Source organism: Ammodytes marinus (assembly GCF_949987685.1).
Source record: "Ammodytes marinus genome assembly, chromosome: 14".
NCBI classification, from domain to species: domain Eukaryota; kingdom Metazoa; phylum Chordata; class Actinopteri; order Uranoscopiformes; family Ammodytidae; genus Ammodytes; species Ammodytes marinus.
In genome coordinates this window covers 8,395,052-8,413,870 of record NC_137218.1, presented here as the reverse complement: position 1 = coordinate 8,413,870, position 18,819 = coordinate 8,395,052, and the positions used below count along the sequence as shown (strand labels likewise).

At 36.5% G+C, this 18,819-nt stretch overlaps 1 protein-coding gene across 1 annotated transcript; it reads left to right on the top strand.

The window, feature by feature from the left end:
- On the top strand, positions 1 to 13,664 carry LOC307261129 (hexokinase-2-like). Its single transcript, XM_080041589.1, has 12 exons — positions 1 to 98; positions 737 to 809; positions 3,473 to 3,589; positions 7,092 to 7,254; positions 7,641 to 7,789; positions 8,120 to 8,239; positions 8,613 to 8,708; positions 9,324 to 9,423; positions 10,825 to 11,008; positions 11,527 to 11,682; positions 12,133 to 12,366; positions 13,331 to 13,664. The coding sequence occupies exons 3-12, from the start codon at positions 3,473 to 3,475 to the stop codon at positions 13,506 to 13,508; spliced, it is 1,497 nt and encodes a 498-aa protein (XP_079897715.1). The 5' UTR covers positions 1 to 98; positions 737 to 809; the 3' UTR covers positions 13,509 to 13,664.
- Positions 13,665 to 18,819: the final 5,155 nt, after the last annotated feature.

The window sequence follows — 18,819 nt, the reverse complement described above, 5'->3', positions numbered from 1 at the left end:
GATGAGATGGGTGTCAACACTCTCCCAAACGGAGCTCTCGCATTTTTTTCTTTCTCATTGAGGAAGTTAACTCCTTTCAGCTCGATCAAGACGCACAGGTAAGAGACTTTTCTTCACTGTTTTTCTTAAAACAAAAACACTTCAGGGCAACATGTTAAATGTTAGATTATTTTTTTAAGATGCTTTATCAAGTAGATTAAGTTGTTCCCATCATATGCCATTGAAAAAAAGCCAAAACAGAGCCTGTAAAATATTATTGTTTGTGTTGTATCCAGTCTGAGATGATTTAATTTTACAATTTTAAACGTTTTTATCCTCAGATTCTTTATGCTAATTGTAAAACAGCAGCAACTCTGCTTCCCTTTTAAAGGACCCCAGAGGGGCCCCTGAACTTCAGATTTTAAACCTTGAGCTGTATTTCTTGTGATATGTTTTTGTGACTTTAGCAGTAATTTTGGCTGTTTGCAAACCAAATGGACTTTGACTAACAGCTTGACTTTAAATGTTTCTTTAAACCTTTTTATTCTTTAAATAAGTCCAATATTGTAGTAGTCCAGTGGAAAGCTAGACTTTATTTCAGGTTACAAATCAGATTTTACCTGTGCTAATTCCAAGTTATTTTAAAAACTGTCTGATATGAAATTGCAACAGATTAGTCAGATCTGTTAGTAAAGACTTTACAAGAGTAGGCTACGGCTGAAATGAGTTAAAGCTGATTTTTTTTTACCCCGTTCAGGTGACCCAGAGACTTTGAGGAGGTGTGGCTTAAACACAGACTTCCATAAACTGACTGCATCCAGGTGAACAAAGTGAGTGTCACAGTTTTTCATTCATGACCTTCTCTGACGTTGACGGATACGAGTGTAAGTGAGAGTGCAGTTTTAGGCTCCTAAGTTCTATGAATGCAATGGGCGGAGTAGAAGAGCTGCAGGTTATTCATACAATGTCATGCTGACTCTACCCAAAAACACAACCAAAAAACTTGTATTTCAGGTAGGAGGACCATACACGTAGCAACAGTCTTGTATTCATCATTTGACTTGGGTAAAAGTACAAGAAAAAGCAACAAAATATCCTTAAAGTATTATACAGAACGGCAAGTGTCACTGCCATTATTATTATGTAATGTTGATGTAATAGGTGGTTCTTTCATGTTTTCGTTGATCTGGGAAACTAATTCTTGTACTAAGTATAAATTAGCCTACAATATAGGCTATTTCCCTCTTAAATGTATTGGAGTTGAAATATAAAATATCATAAAATTAAAATACTCAAGTAAGGAATCTCAAAATTTTACTCAGGTACAGTATTTGGGTAAGTGCATCTAGTTACTTTTCACCAAACGTAAAAGCAAACTGAATTTATTTGAATTCTTGACTTAATTTAGACACATTATTAAACTAATTCCATATAGATTTGGTTCAGTAGTTCAGTGAGTCTGATGGCTGAAGATGAAAGGAGCTATCATGTGACTATCAGATGCTTGACCTTAGTATCAGGAAATTGACGTTCCCAAGATAGAAGTGCTCCCCATGTTAGATGTATTACAGTGTCTTGAAACCAGCCTGATGGAGGACAGCAGCTGGAAGTGAAATAAGGGTTTCTTCCCCTTTTGTGCGTCGCTGGCGTTTCCTGTTTATAGGTCAGCACTTAACACATTACAATACTACATTTTTGGACAGTGGTTTAAACTCTGAAATCTAAACCATGAATCTTGGAATCGAATTTCATGGTAATCTGTCAAATAGTTCTCGAGATATTTCTAAATATAACCTACTGGTGGCCTTAGAGGAAAGGTCACAAGATCACCAAAGTTCATACATCGTTTTGGAACTATGAATGTTTGCACCAAAATGTGTGCCAATCCATCCAGTAAATGCTGATATACTTCACTGGATAGCTTAATGTGCCCTGTTGGTGGTGCTAGTGGGAAAATCACCAGGTAATGAATATCATTAGGATTCATATTGTTAACATTGGTAGCCCCCAGCGAGGCTATTAGAAATACAGATGACACAATGCTTGCAATCCAGCTCTGCAGGTTCGAGCTTCATTTTTAACATGCACACGCACACACACACACACACACACACACACACACACACACGCACACACACACACACACACACACACACACACACACACACACACACACACACACACACACACACACACACACACAGTACAAAGACAAGAAAATGTGAAGTGGCTCCAACCAATATTGGTTAAAGGTGAGCTCCAACAGCTTGTAAAGCTTCACAAATATTTGAGCATCATTAAGACCATACTACTGTAGTTAAAGCTATTTACAGACTGTAGGTCTGTATCCTTAAGTAGGCCTAACCCAAGCTTTTTATTTCTGTCAACACCACATTTTTATAGGCTACTGTTTTATAGGTAGCCTAAGTAATATCACTTGTAGTACACAGTAGCCTACAGTGTGTTGGATTTACACTTGAAGGAGAAAAGTCAGTGTGTCTGGTAAGTCATCAAACACATGAGATGTTAGCTTTCTTAACAAGAGTGTGTTGTAGCCTATGCTAATATAAAAACTGTCTTTTTGTATTGATACATTTTCTGTTGGTTATTTCTTTCTTTGTATTGTATTGTCCTGAAAGATGTCTTTTTGGTTTTTATTTAATGCTTGGCCTGTTAAATAGAAAAAATAAAACCCTCCAAGAGCAACACATTTACATTAATCTAGCTTAACTTGTTGTCTTTTTGGGATCTTATGTTAGGCTACTAAATAAATAAATAAAATATCCAAAAAGTTATTATATGGAGGGTAGGCCTAATGATTGAACCTAGTTGAGCTTTCAAAGTTTAAATTAGCAAAACTAGCTTATTGCTTTGTTAGCTAGTTTGCTACTAGATCACCTTCTGAACATGTGGGTAATGAGCTAAATTAGCATAGAGCTATCTTTTTAATCTTTGTAGTCATTTGGCTAACATTTAGTAGCTATGTTAAATAAAACTACCTTGAATTTTTGATAGCATGTACTTGTTGAGAGTGACACTGTTGGTTAACAAGATATATTATGTCAAATGTCAGCATTAGGCCTAGTTAGCAGAAATGGACACCAGTGTGCTACAAACAGAAAACCTCAATATCATGTTCCAGTTTTAAAGGTGAAACGCTTGTTTATTTTACGCTCAACATTAACCGCTCACTGCACAAGCTACAAGCTAAACAGCCATAATTTTTCAGTTTTGTTTATACATATGGACAGCAGGAGTGGTTTAAGACATTTCAATGGATATTTATTTTTTATTTTATTTTTTACATTTGCTAAATTTTTATTGTATTTGAGTAACATGGTACGGATGCGTTGTTGTATTTTGTTTGTTTGTTTTTTGCTCTAACTACTACACCACAAGCGCCCCCTGGCAGTGGAGTTCTGAGGCTAACTACATACATAAACAATATGTTTTGTAATTTGGGTGAACTGACCCTTTTATCTCCTCCGTTTAGATGAGCAACATGGTGGCAAACGGTAACAACAGCGAACCTATATCCAAGAAGTCCAAGATGAGCGGAGACACTTCGACACTGCACCTTGAGGGCATCCCCCCGGACACGCTCAGTAAGGTACATGTCATTTGACTAGACCTGCAACGATTAATCGACGAATCAATGATTAATCGATTATTAAAATAATCGACAACTGTTTTGATAATCGATTAATAGTTCTGAGTAATTTTTTAATAAATCTTTTCCAAATTCTCTGATTTCAGCTTCTCAAATGAGAATATTTTCTGGTTTCTTTAATCTTATTATGACAGTAAACTGAAATATCTGTGTGTTTTGGACATAACAATACATTTGAGGACGTCAACATGGGCTTTGGAAAATTGATCAACATTTTTCACCATGTTCTGACATTTTACGGACCAAAACACTAATCGATTAATAATCGATTAATCGAGAAAATAATCGTTATGATTTGACAAGAAAATAACTTTGCTTGTTGTCATAAATTCTGCTACTTAAATATCTGTAAATAAGATTTTAGAATTAAGCAAACACAAAGGAAACAGAAAACTTTATTGAAACATTTAAAAAAATACATTCAGGCACTATTTAAGGAAATATGAAATTTACACATTTAAGAAAAAAAGTATCTTGTGTTGTGCCAGCAAAATATGTCACAGATTTGTTGACATTTAAATAGATATCATTGGATTTGCATATTATCAGCTTTTTGGATTTTTCTGAACACACACACACACACACACACACACACACACACACACACACACACACACACACACACACACACACACACACACACACACACACAGTACAAAGACAAGAAAATGTGAAGTGGCTCCAACCAATATTGATTAAAGGTAGGGTTAAATTATATTAGTCAGATTCATGCAGAATGATTAGTCACAGTGACAGGACTTCCAGTTTTTAGCTTTATGATTTCACCATGTACAGTATATCATGACAATCCTCAAAAGGGCTGATGCAGGAGTCACACCCAACACTTTATTTTCCGGAAACTGTGTTTTTTTGTGTGTTCACTCCACTCAGCACTGTCCAGTGTACTTCAGTACAAGGTTAATGTACTTCTTCTTTACTTTAGTATTTCCGGCTTGAATGCAACCAACGAACATTCGTTTATATGAAAAAGTCACGCGCTATAGCTTTAAGTAAATTACCTGCCTCCACTGTTAACTGTTACTGTGTATATCTTCACATTGATTTACTGCACCCTATATTGCAGTCCATAAAGTTAGCATTTTATCCGTCAAACCATCTGTCATGATGGAAGAATGAAGTCCGCCAAGGCTCCGATGCAGGAACGAGCATGTTGGGACAAGACAAGGTGAAATGCTACATAGAGAGTTAAGAGACGAGTGACACAAGACTTGAGCAAGCACGCCTCTGGAAAATTACCTCAACTCCAGAGATTGAAGAAGAAGAGAGAGAGAGAGAGACAAAGAGAGGAGTGGTCTATGTTTGTAATCACACACACTTCATGCCTGTATCTATGGAAACAGGCTCCGGACCTGACCCTGATCCTGGTGCTGGAAACAGGATTTACTGAAGGACCATTTGGAAGCTTAAACAACAATTTGATTAAGATAGATCTTTTTATTTGAAGTAATTGCAACATTTGCCTTACTGTAGGTGAAATATACAAATGAACAGATGTATGCAAAACATTCATCATCATGTTCGTGATCCAGTCTTGGGCTCCATAGATTTAAACGTGGGTGCTGAACACACACACACACACACACACACACACACACACACACACACACACACACACACACACACACACACACACACACACACACACACACACACCTCACCCGGACACATATTTCATATACAGCGTCACAGTGTGTAGGGAGTGTTTGGATTAAGGAGGATTACGTTTGGTTCATTGGGCCTAATGGATTAACAGCTGTTTTATGTGCAGATATGGAGATAAATATTGAAACTAAACTAAAAAATCAAGTATGAAACTTGTATAAAATAAGTTATTCATTCAGGTCAGGTTTGTTGTTCTTGGACTGTGTTTAGGGTCTTGTTAGACTTGTTCACTTGATTTTTAAGATCCAAAAATGAAGTACATTGTGTCGAAAGAGCCAATCATGACAATGCAATAACATTTTACATAATACGTCCCCCCTCCTTATGCCCCTCACGTCTGCTAACTGTCTACAGAAAGTGCTCTTTGGGTGTTTTGACACATGTGTAGAAATATGCATGCAGTTGTGTATGGTACAGCTGCCCAGTACAGCTTTTAAACACTGCAGTGTAGAATTTTTCCAGTGTTGAAGGAAGCGGAAAATGGGATAAAGAATGTGAATTGTTGCCGTCATCTCTAGAGGATCGTAACATGTTTTACCTCTTCCTGTAGAAATTTTCCGTTTAACAGAAGCATAGGAGTTTACAAACACCCTGTGATCTAAGACACATTTGTAAGGCTGATATTTATTTAATATTAACTGTGGGTGTAACCATAAGCCACAAGCTACAACAGCTAATAATGTCTGCGTTTAAGCCATATTTCAATGGCAGCCAGAAAAAGTCAGTCAGCTCACCAACAAGTTGAAACAAACCAATAAAATAGGAGACTAAACTTAATGTGTTCCTTATTCTTCTGTGCAGTACTTTTTTTTCACGTTCACTGACACAGACTTGTCAGCAAATGAAGCATGATGTCATCTTAGATCATCATGCCACTTTTTTTCCTTTTTTACAAAAATATACTATAAAGAAAAACTCTGTTCAAGACGACTCCTCCTGGTGAGATAAGATCCAGATCAGTTATTTAAGTGGACACAGATTCCTAGAATACCACAACCTGCTTATCATAACTGGAAGGACAACTTTCTCTGTGATTGAAAACATTTTAACATGGGTGTGACCTGAAGTGGAGTATAGCTCAATAATAGGGACTGCAATAATTTGACCGGGTTGTATCGCTTGAGGAATGCATAAGGAAACAGGGGCTCACAAAATCTCGCCTTTAGAGATCAGTCTATAGAAAATGCTGTCTCTGGTTTGACGCTACAGATTTTGAGGAAATGCTGCCATCTTCTGGGTATTATTTTAATCATGGCAGTACTGATGTGTTAAGATCCTTGTTCAACCATGTGAAGCATGTTGTAACTTTATTTTCTAAGTGCTGCATGAATATATTTTATAAGCACTGTAAGTGTATTGGTATTTTTGTAGAAAACCCCAATAAATAAGGTTATTAAAAATATATAGATTTTATTATTTATTGCAGTTATTCTTCATTGTTTGCCTTTCTGTCATGGATCACGTCATGTTTGCTTTATGTGGTCAATCTGCAATACAAATATAATAATGTAATATTCATCAAAGTGTGTGTGTGCGTGTGTGTAAATTGGCTGCATAATATTTACATATAGTGTTATTTAAAGTAAAAGTATTTGCAAAATTTAAACAATAAAGCTAAATAAAATCAAACCAATTTGCAAAAGGTGAATTAGGTGATTAAAACATATACGTGTTTTTGTCCAGTCCGGACAAAATTCACCAATGTAAATTGTTGATAGCATGCATTAAACACATTTGTTTTGCGTGCCTCTCTGTGCAGGTGCAGAAATACCTGGATGGTTTCCATTTGTCTGTGGAGAAGCTGCAGGAGGTTTCAGCTCGGCTGCTTAAGGAGATGATTCGAGGTTTGGGGAAACACACTCACCACAGAGCGCCAGTCAAGATGCTGCCCACATTCGTAAGGGCCACACCGGATGGGACAGGTGAGGACACAACACTGTCAAATACCAGACAGGAAGTTGGTGGAATCAACTAACCTTTGATTAACCTAATATAGCTTGCCAATATGTTCCACATATCTAACATTCTATAAAAAAATATTCAGTAAATTATTTTCAAGAAAAGACACGCAATGAGTAAAAACTTTCAATAACTTATTGATGAATGTTGTTAGGGCTGAAACAAACACCTAGCCTAGCCTAGTGTACATTTTTTTTTTTAAATATTAATCCCGAAAAACAAACTTTGTTAATTTCAAAGATCGGACAATAAGGCAAACATTTAAAATCTTTGCTAGTTTGTAACTCAAAATAAATATAGATTATTCCAGTTTTTTAATGCAGAAACAAATCTGTCTCTCTCTTGGCAGAGAAAGGCGACTTCCTGGCGCTGGATCTTGGTGGGACAAACTTCCGGGTTCTTCACGTGCGTGTGATGGAGGAGGAACAGAGGATGCTGAAGATGGACAGTCAGATCTGTGCCATCCCAAAGGAAATGATGCTGGGAACAGGAGAACAGGTGACACAGACACCGAAGCATGAAGGATTTTTTATTTTTTTGAGCTGATATGCTTAATCAACTTTGTGTCAGCTCAATTGGCGATGGCTTGAATGTAACCAACATTCATGTATATGAAAAAGTGACGCACTATATCTTTAAGTATTTAGAAATACAAACATTGAAATTGAAATAGAAACCAAATCTTAAAGGTTAAATATAAAGAAACATTTTCAAAGCCAATATTTTACACCCTGCGTTGTTCACATCATCAGAACCTCCCTATTATCTGTACATAACTAGAGATGTTCAAGATGTCACAGTTAAACATCTGTCTGTCTCTCTGTCCAGCTGTTCGACCACATCGCGGCCTGTCTTGGGGATTTCCTTGACTCTCAGGGTCTGAAGGAACAAACTCTCCCACTGGGCTTCACCTTCTCCTTCCCCTGTGAACAGAAAGAAATCGACAAGGTAAACAACGCACAGTCAACAATAGGCTTCGTTCACATGCTGCTAGATCTGATTAAATAAGACATCATCATTATTTTTTTTTTATTATTGATTTTTTATTGCAATGCCATCATTTTTCAACTCAAAACAGAATACAAGACAGGTTGCAAGACATTATATTTCCATTCATATCACATCTATTCATCTTGTTGTTTTAATAATTTCCCCTAATTACTGTAGGGTTTTTTAGGAGGAAGTAAGCTTACTCTTTGAAGACATTTTTGTTCTCAAATCTTTTTTTTTTTTTTTTTTTTTTTTTTAACCTTTATTTATACAGGTATATCCCATTGAGTCCGAAGACTATCAAATCAAATCTATTTTTCTTTCTACACAGAGCATCCTGATCCGCTGGACCAAAGGTTTTAACTGCTCCGGAGTGGAGGGTGAAGATGTGGTGAAGCTACTCAGAGAAGCCATTCACAGGAGAGGGGTCAGTCTGGAACACTGAGGCTCAAATGTTTTTTTTTTAAATGTTTTTTTAATCAATATTTTTATGATGGGCATAAGACTGAAAAATGTCATGTAGATGTATTCAACTACTGCCATTGCTAATTCTGCTCCACTACATCAAAACCACCCAACATTGTATACAGGTACAATTGAAGCAATAATAAGTCTATGGATCAATTAGTTGATTCAATTAAAATGTATTTGCTTATTTAAATCAATTAAATTGTAATGACAGACCTCAGTATAATATGCAGTGTATGTAGAAAGTGAAGGAAAGACCAATAACCTCAGTCTTAATTTGTTCTGTAAAAACCTCACATTTATCTTTGTGGACGTTGTTGATACGATACGTCAGGACGTGTACGAAGATTAGACATTGTTTATGCAGGTTTTCCTCCTGTTCCTTTGCAGCTTACACTCTGATTAATAGGCTGCAGTTTCACAATATTGTGTGCGTGTGTGTGTGTGTGTGTGTGTGTGTGTGTGTGTGTGTGTGTGTGTGTGTGTGTGTGTGTTCAGTTTGTGTGTGGGCAGATCACTTGGTAATAAACACCTTGCAAATTGAAGGCACATAAACAAACCTGTTTCTCTGCAGGACTATGATATAGGCTCCGTTGCCATGGTGAATGACACGGTGGGCACCATGATGAGTTGCGGCTATAGAGACCAGAGCTGCGAGATCGGCATGATTATCGGTAAGCAAAACATTTTAATGAATAAACCACTTCATAGGGTCCTCGGATAAACCTGTCAGCGCAAAAGCATTTCAATGGTTCTACCTTCTCAAATGTGACCACTTGCTGCTTTTATTTTGAAATATTTTTATAATGTAAATATTTATATAATATGATTTAATAATTTAAGATCATTTTAAAATGTGTATTTAAGAACTTTGAAAGTCTGGACTGTCGTTTGGAAAAAAAATTCTTAAGGTGTCACTTTCGGTTATTGATGTCATTTCTCACTATCACTTGTTTGATGGATAAAATAATCAGCAGAATAATTCATAATGGAAAGAAAGAAAGTTGGGTAATAATATAATATGTTAAAACAGTCGCAAGGGACTGAATTTCTAATTGAGCACTTTTACCTTCACTACTGTTTAGGTTTCTCATACGTACTTAAAGTTTTGTTGTGTTGTATTAGTGTTGATTGTGTTTTTTTTGTGTTTATGATACCATTTGCTCTGCTCCTGTTTTAATGGTGTGTTGTTTTATTGAATGTTTTATTGATTCATCTCTCTTATGCTGTGAAGCACTTTGTGTCAATTCTGATCTATGAGAAGTGCTGTATGAATAAAATCTGATTGACAAGTCATTTTACTTAAGTAAAAGATCTGAAGAACTTCTTCCACCACTGTCTATTTCCACTATAAGAGATTTGTAGCTGACTCGACGACTGCTGTTCCCTTTGAAGTAGAAAACTACCTCTCAAGCCTTTGAGTTTGATATTCAGAAGATGAATTTAATATACTATAGATATACTGTATGATTTTTTTTCAAAGTCTTGTTCCAACCTTTAAAAAACAGGAACCTGCATTTACATTACCCAGGACGCCGTCCTCGCTGCTCACCATACTAAACCTTACAGAACACGGTGGTTCTTACCTAACAGACACAATGTGTTTCACGTGGTGAGAATGAGCGGCTTCTCAACAGTACGACAGCATTAAATATAATGAGTGTCGTGCTGTAGCGCTGAAATGATTCCTTTCTCTCACGTTATTAATTCGGTTTGAGAGCTGAAGCAAACTGTTTCTCCCTGTGGGGGTGATTACAGCTCTCCGCAACGCGCACGCACGCAAGCACGCACGCACACACACACACACACACACATTATTGCTATAATCAGGATTTTACAGAACAAAACATGTTGTTTATATAGAAATCTCTCTGATCCAATAGTGTAATAATCTTGCATCATAACATACAACAAAATGAAAGTTTGTACACAAAAAAAAAGCAAAAACGTATCCTTTCTTACAGCATTCAAGTGTTTTTACTGTTACAATTTAAACTAGTCGCCACATGCTCAAAATATATATTCTTTTTAATTAAATCATCTTGACCCTTTATAATGCGTTTCTCCCTCTGTAGGTACAGGGACCAACGCCTGCTACATGGAGGAGATGAAGAACGTGAAGCGTGTGGAGGGAGTGGACGGGCGCATGTGCATCAACACAGAGTGGGGCGGCTTCGGAGACGATGGCTCTCTCAAAGACATCCTGACAGAGTTTGACCTGGTGGTGGACAAGACGTCTATCAACACCGGTGTCCACACGTACGTACCACCATCATTCAGGAGAATGCTATTTAATGCTGAAACGATTACTCCATCCACAACAACTAAAGAACTACAAAGTTTTTGTGCATTTTTTAAAATCATTCCTTTGTTTGTTCAGTTTGATCTAAAGATGGAGTCAGCGATTCTGGAGAAAGCTTGTTGTCAAAATCCCTTTTTGTCAAAATCAGTGAATATCTCCTCACGATTCGCTATCTGTACGCACTGTGTGTGCAGTGCACTGAATAAAAATCCAGTGTTGATACACAGCTTCGACTCTGTGAATGTTTACCTACCCTTTTTTCCATACCAGTTTAAAGAGCCTAGGCTGTGTATTAACACTAAATTTATTTTCAGTGCACACACAGTACAGACAGGTAGCATAAAGATTGTGAGGAGATATTCACTGAATTTGGCAACAAGCATTCTGCAGATCCCTGACTCCACATTTAATTTGTATATTATGTTTGTCCATGTGTTTATATTTTTTGTCCCTTCTGCTCCTCTGTCTCCCACAGCTTTGAGAAGATGATCAGTGGGATGTATTTGGGAGAGATCGTTCGGCTGCTGCTGGTGAAGCTGACGGAGGACAAGCTGCTGTTTGAGGGTCAGATGTCCCAGACGCTGTTGACGCCAGAAAGCTTTGAGACAAAGTTCATCTCTGAGATCGAGGAGTGAGTGTTGGACAGGAGCCTCTTCGCTCTTTTCTCAGGAGACATTGATTCTTTGGTGTGGAGTTGTAAACTTTCTAATCTAGAACCAACAACTAGTGCTATACTTACACTAAGTACAAATTATTTTATCTTATTCTAAAACTTTTAGTTCTTCTCGACTCAGCCTCAACAGGGAAATAATCTACCTTTGACTCTACTACATTTATCTGACAGCATTTGATACAAATTACTTTACAGAATACAATTCAATACTATACCCTTTCCTTCCTGTAAAAAACACATAATTCCAAATTTGGTGCTTATGAATGTTTCTTATAAACTAAAGGATGATAGTTATTGAGAGTTGAGAACATTCCACTTGCTAAAATAAATAAACGTATTTACATTTTTTATAATGAAAATGCTTTTCATCATTTGACCATTTTGTTTGTCCGTGTGTGTTTTGCTCAGGCCGGACCGTGGTCTGGAGAACGCCCAGAACATTCTGACTAAGCTGGGTTTGAAGTGGGACCCTGTGGACGCCTGTGTGGTGCGTCTGGCCTGCGACGTCGTCTCCTCGCGCTCTGCCTGTCTCTGCGCCGCTGCCCTGGCAACCATGGCCAACCGTATCCGTGTCAACCGGGGGCTGGACCATCTGAAGACCACGGTGGGGGTGGACGGGACAGTCTTCAGAAAACACCCCAAGTAAGAACTGCAGACAAAAAGGATAGCCATGAGAATTAAATGGAAAAGCATGCATTTATATAGGTTATAAAAAAGTGATTTTAAGTTAGAGGTTGAAAGTTTCAAGTGTTTGGTTGCCTCTACTTATCATTTATATATATATAAACGTGTAATATGTAGTTCACATACCTGGCAGCGGGTATAAGGACATTTTAAGTGTTCCTTCACTGTTACTGAACTGAATGCTTCACAGGCATATAAAAAAAACTGTAAAACAGAAGACTTTATATTTGCTTAAAAAACACAATATAGTGTTTTATAAACCATATATAACATTTATTTTATTTTATATTTGCTTCAAAACTAACTAACAAGTCATTGAACCGGTGACAGGAAGTAAACAGCCAGTGAACCAGGAGGATGTCCTGAGATGTATTTCCCTCATTTTATTCTTTTGTCTAAATTTTTGAGAGAGATGTAAAAAATATTCTATATGTCTGTGTGAAAAGGCATCAGGCGTCCCTCAGTGTTGACATATTTACACACTTCCTGTCTTTGTGAGAAGAACTGCATGTTGACAAAATAATCTATGAATCTTTGTTTAGTACCGCCACGTCTCTTTCCTGCAGTATTATTTCCTTTCAACACAGTTGCCTTTAAATTACACCTGCATTATGTATTTTGCCCTCTGTATCTGCTGCACATGTTTAGACTGTAAATATCTTGTGGTCAAGTACGACTAGAAAAGCACTATATAAGTATAAGAACAGTCCATCCTTACCATATTCGTCTTACTGTTTATTTTTAAAATATATTATAAGACATGTATTGTGCATTTGTGAATCACTCTGCATTTCTGTTTAAATGATAAACTGCATGTGTTGCTTCAATACTGTATTCTCTTTCTCTCTCTCTCTCTCTCTCTCTCTCTCTCTCTCTCTCTCTCTCTCTCTCTCTCTCTCTCTCTCCCTCTTTACCTGCACAGTTTCAGTGAGGAGCTCCAGGCGACGGTGAGACGCCTCGCCCCCGAGTGTGACATCACCTTCCTGGTCTCGGAGGACGGCAGTGGGAAGGGCGCCGCCATGGTAACGGCCGTGGCGCAGCGGCTGGCTGAGTCCCGACTGTTAGAGGACAGCGACAGTGATGGCGAGGAAGAAGATTAAAAGGGAGGATGCTGATGATGCAAAACACAAACTGAGTCAAAAATATTTTCCCTGTTTTTAAAGTCGGATATTGTTCTAATTCTGTTGAATCTTTTTTATACTATGTGAATAGTTGTGAGTCGGAATAAAAAAAAATATATATATATGTATACTGTATATCTGTTACAAACTCTGAAATGTTTTTGGGTTTTGCCTGTATGTATATGGAAGATTCCCTGTGATACAGTGGCACAGGAGTAAGAAAATTATCTTAACCCATTTGTAAGACCTCAACACACTGATGGTAAACAGAACCTTTCCAGAATCCGATCAAAGACATCAGAATTATATCATACGTATTAAAACTTTATTTCCCTGTCAACTCACATTTCCACAAGTTTATAAAATAGGCTGCATTTTTTTTTTTTTTTGCAGATAGGATGACTGAGGGCATTAAAAACTGAAAAGTTGGAGTGTCAGAAAAATGTGTATATAAGAAAATATTATATTTACATAATTGTTGTCAGGGTGTATCAGTAAAGCTTAAGACAGCAGTTTAGTACACTTAACGAGCGCTTAAGTATTTTATCTTTAGAAAGTTATATTAATTACAACATTCTAAAGTAAGTATGTAAATATGCTAAATGTTAGCACTATAGCTAACTTAAGGCATTTTAATAGATAATGTAAATTAAATTTTTTCGACTTCACCTTTGTCTTTTGAGAGTGGTTAGAAACTTTATTTTTGTTGCATTCTATCGACAAGAAGTCACAAAAACATTGGAGCCATACTGAAAAAAAAATTATAATTTTAAATCGACCTGTTAACAAAACATTTTTTAAACAGTTTTTCTGAAGGAGCTAAAAAATCTCCCTTCTGTTTTTGTGTTAAATGAGAAAAAAAGGGGACTCTGGACAATAAGTGTTTTTTCTAGCAAAAGGTGCTATGACTGAGTTATTTGCCTGATTATTATATTATATTCATTCATTTTACACCTGAATACAAATACCATGAGTGTGCTTCACTGCAGAAAAACCTTTTTAAATCAGGATTGAAGCCTCACTGACATACAGAGGACTAGATGGAGCTGCTGCCAGTTCCTGCCATGCTGTGCGGGGGGTTGAAAGTCAAAAGCCTCTTCAGCTGCTCGGCTCCAGACTGTAGCACAACTGTCAAACCTTTAGTTCTTTTTAAGGCCCTCAAATCATGTAATGCAGGCTATAAGGATGAAGTTGCAGAGAAGATGTGATTGTGGTGAAAATGAGTGGTCTATACATGTAATATCAGGCAGCCGTGGTAAGTAACTAGTTCTCAGAATTGAGTGCCACTGCTGTATTGCAAAAAAACACATGATATGATGCAGTACTGTAGCGTACGACAAAGTAGTTAATGTATTTCAAGCCTGCTCCATGTGGAATTACTGCAACATTATAATGCTCTTACATGTTTTTTTAATTTTTATAATACTTCAACACTCTTATATAAGATTACGTTTACATTTTAATGTCAGGAATTTCACTGGTAATGGGTTATTTTTAGACCGTGGTATTTCTAATCTTGTGTAAGTAAAAGATCTGAGAACTTTTTCCACCTCTTTCTCTCTTGATTTTAACCTTGAGATTTCACAAAAACGTCTGAACAAACTGGAATAATTGTTGCTCATTTGTTTCTTCATCAGCACAAAGCCTGATCTGGGAGTTTTATCTGAGGCCTGCCACTACATGTAATGCTGGAGCTGTATGGGGGTGGGGTGGATGTGGGGGCCTTTAAGCTTTGTTGAAGTTGAAAACAGAACACGTGCTTCTTCCCCCTACTGGAGACTGCTGGTAACTGCAGCGTGCATGTGCTCACACCAGGATGCATGAAGAGTGATCACGTTTCTCTTCAAAATCACGTCAGTTGAGAGGCTTTCATTTTATGAGACCAATATTTTCAGCATGAAGCCCTGCTTTAACTGTTTCTGGGTTTACACTGCTCATGAATATGTATTGTCATACTTAGATGATTTCCTCTGGCGTGTAGAGTGCAGAATCATTAAATGTTTAACCCTTTAAGAAGAAAGTGTCTTAAAATAAGACTTTGGGGAGGAAACCCATGTAGCAAAAATGAATACATTTACTCAAGGACTGTACTTCAGAACATTTTAAAAATAACTTGAGTATGTATCTTTGAAGCTACTTTGTTATGAAGTATATAATTAAAGTATAGTGTATAGGCTAGTTGTAGGCAAAACTATCTAAGTGAATACTATAGTTCAAACTAGCTCCACCTCGAGCAGTTACAGCAGTAAAATCCTTCTAAAAAGGATACATCAGTATAACTAATAATTTTATTTATTATTAAAATTACAAGAAATAAACATTCTACGTTAAAAAAAGTAAGTTTTATATTGTTTTTGTATTTCACTTGGGTAGGGGGTACAAGTAGCCTTCCAACCCTACAAATGTTAACACATGAGTAATTATAATCCATTAATATGATTTATATAATAATATGTCTTGCAGGGGCCTATATGCATAATGAATACTTTTATCTTTAGTAGCCCACATTTAACTGATATTATTTAAAATGGAGTATTTCCATTATGTGGTATTGGTACTTATAGCAGAGTAAAAGCACTGAGTATTCTTTCATCACTGCCAATCGCCATCAGCAACGACATAGATTGCAGACTGATCTTGTTGTCATGGTTATAGGTCTGATCATTCATGAATATTTAAGCGTTTTATTCCCACAGGGACCTATACTAATTTTAGGCTGTATAATAATTCAAAGCTTAATTCCAGGGATACAGTTGGATATATACCGTATAAGGCTTATATTTGGAATATGGCATGTGTGTTAGTGTTAAACAATGACTGGGTGTGAACATGGAATCTAAAAAAAAAGAAAAAGACTGCATATTTTTAGACCTGGTGTTTGGAAGCTGTCATTACAGGCTAATGTGGGTCTCTACAGTATTTTTAACCCAAGCTGTGCTGTCTAAAAATGTGCTTCTTTTAAAAGCACAAGTCTGTTTCTGAAAATCAATAAAAATAATAATATACATATAATAATACAAAATAATTCTATTGCCCATTTTTAAGGAGTGATTGCCCACCATAGACTATATAAGACAAACGATGTATAACATGTATTTCATATCTATGTTACTTGTCTTTTAGGCTACAATTTCAATTATTGTGGCCGTGTGTAGATGACAGTACAGCCAAATTCTTGTAATCAAACTCAGAATCGTTTTTAATGCTCAGTACTTTCACACATACAAGGAATTTGCCGTGTTCAGACTGTGTACACAATAAAAATGGAATGAACATAAACCTAGAGAATATAACTAAATAATATACTGTACATAGAATATTTACAATAAAATAATGAAAAAGAGAAATATGTGCAATTGTCTATTAAAAAAAGAGGCGCTGTTGTGCAGAGTGAACAAGGTCAAAAGTGTGAGGTTATTCTCATGCTGGTCAGATTTTCTGCCACAAATATACTGAAAATGCCGTCGTTTTGAAAATAGCCACAGCCCATAATAACTTTACTTTTATTAGCAGTGGTAGTATTAGCACTAGTTCTTTTTTTAATCCCACATGGAGTCGGATCAGATCACAGTAAATCCAACCAACCTGCATCAGGTGATTTAGATCTCTGAGGTGACAATCAGTCTCATTCATGAATGTTTGTCTGTATGATGGCGACAAAGAAATAAGGAAATCACACTAGACCAGAGCAAACCTTTGCTCCCGCAGTTCAATATTCTGTTGTTGACACACATTAATTTTACTTTTCCAGGGCCCTATGTTGTTCTTTGAACATGTCAACACATATTTGTGTCTTTGTGTGTCCCTTCACTATTGATTCTTCCTGACATCTAAGTGACTGAACTGTTCGAAATGGTGGTGAACATGGACGAATTTAGCCAGACAGTAACGGATCCCTCAATACTATATTAAAATATAGATCTATGGCCTTAAGGTTATGGCACTATTTATATTCATATTCAGAATTTCTTGTTCATAATGCTATGGTTGTGTTGTTATGATATTTGTATTTTGCTTATATTGCTGTACAGCCATTTGAGGCATTTTTGTGTGAATTTGGGCTATAATACAGTTTGATTGATTGATTAACGGATTGACCTTGCGAACATGACCCCTAGAAATGGGTCATCCCTATGTTCCCTTTGCATCAGGGCTACTGGCCCTTTTATAATGCACTTAATGAAAGGGAAATAACTTGTGAAAGGACTTTATTTTTAGACATTCTCTACTAATATGAGTTAACGTGAAGCTAATGTGTTATAAGGCCATAACTTAAATACTGGCATTTGTCTCCTGTACTGAAATACTAATGTGAAGGGGTTGTTGCAGGCCTACTGAACGTTTCTTTTCTTTTCATTCCACTTTCTACTTCTACTCCAATACTTTTCATATTGGGAAATATTGTATATGACAATTTAAGTTGACTTTGTTAAGCTAACAACATACAAATATTACACAAAAATACAACTCTAAAATCTTGCTTTCATACTGATTCATGAGTAATAATGATATAATAGTAGGTTATAACAGTCCCGTTACTTTAACTTTCAATCATTTAAGTAGGCTACATTTCCTGATGACACTTAAAGACACATCAAATCAACTCAAACTTTATCAAAATGGCATTTTTCATATACATTATAAAATAATAGCAATGAGTAAGGGGAAAGAGAGACTAAGATATATAAATAGCCTACATTTAAATAAATAACATCCAATTAAAAGCCCAGAGAAACATACAAGTAGGCTAGTAAATAAATAAAAACAATAAATAAATAAATACAGTTAAATAAATGAAAATAAATTAAATCAAAAACTGAAGAAGATCAATCAAGTAAAATATAGCCTAAATGAATGTGGATAAATAGAATTCAAGTAAAAGACAATATATAAAGATAGGCTAGATCTTGAGTTTGTCTTTGAAACTTGAATAATTTTACTCTAGAGTAAACGTGCAGGATTTGAACATGAGGTAAGGATCTAAAGACTTCTCAAAGCACTTCTACATCCACAGCTACTTTAATCGCATTTTAATTATATTTTTTGGGAGGGGATGTTTGATTAAAACCCCTCTAGTCTCTAAACCCCGCCCACGTGTGCCGCGTCAGGCGGATGTACGTCACAGCTGTGAAGCTAAAGATGCATTCACTGCTGTTTCACTCACTACGAGGACTTTACCATTAAGTTGTACTCTGTGGCAAACTTTGGCCACACCTAGATCCTGTCCCATTTCCACACACACACAAACGCACACACACTCTGAAAAAAAAAAAAAAAGCAGCAGGCGTTT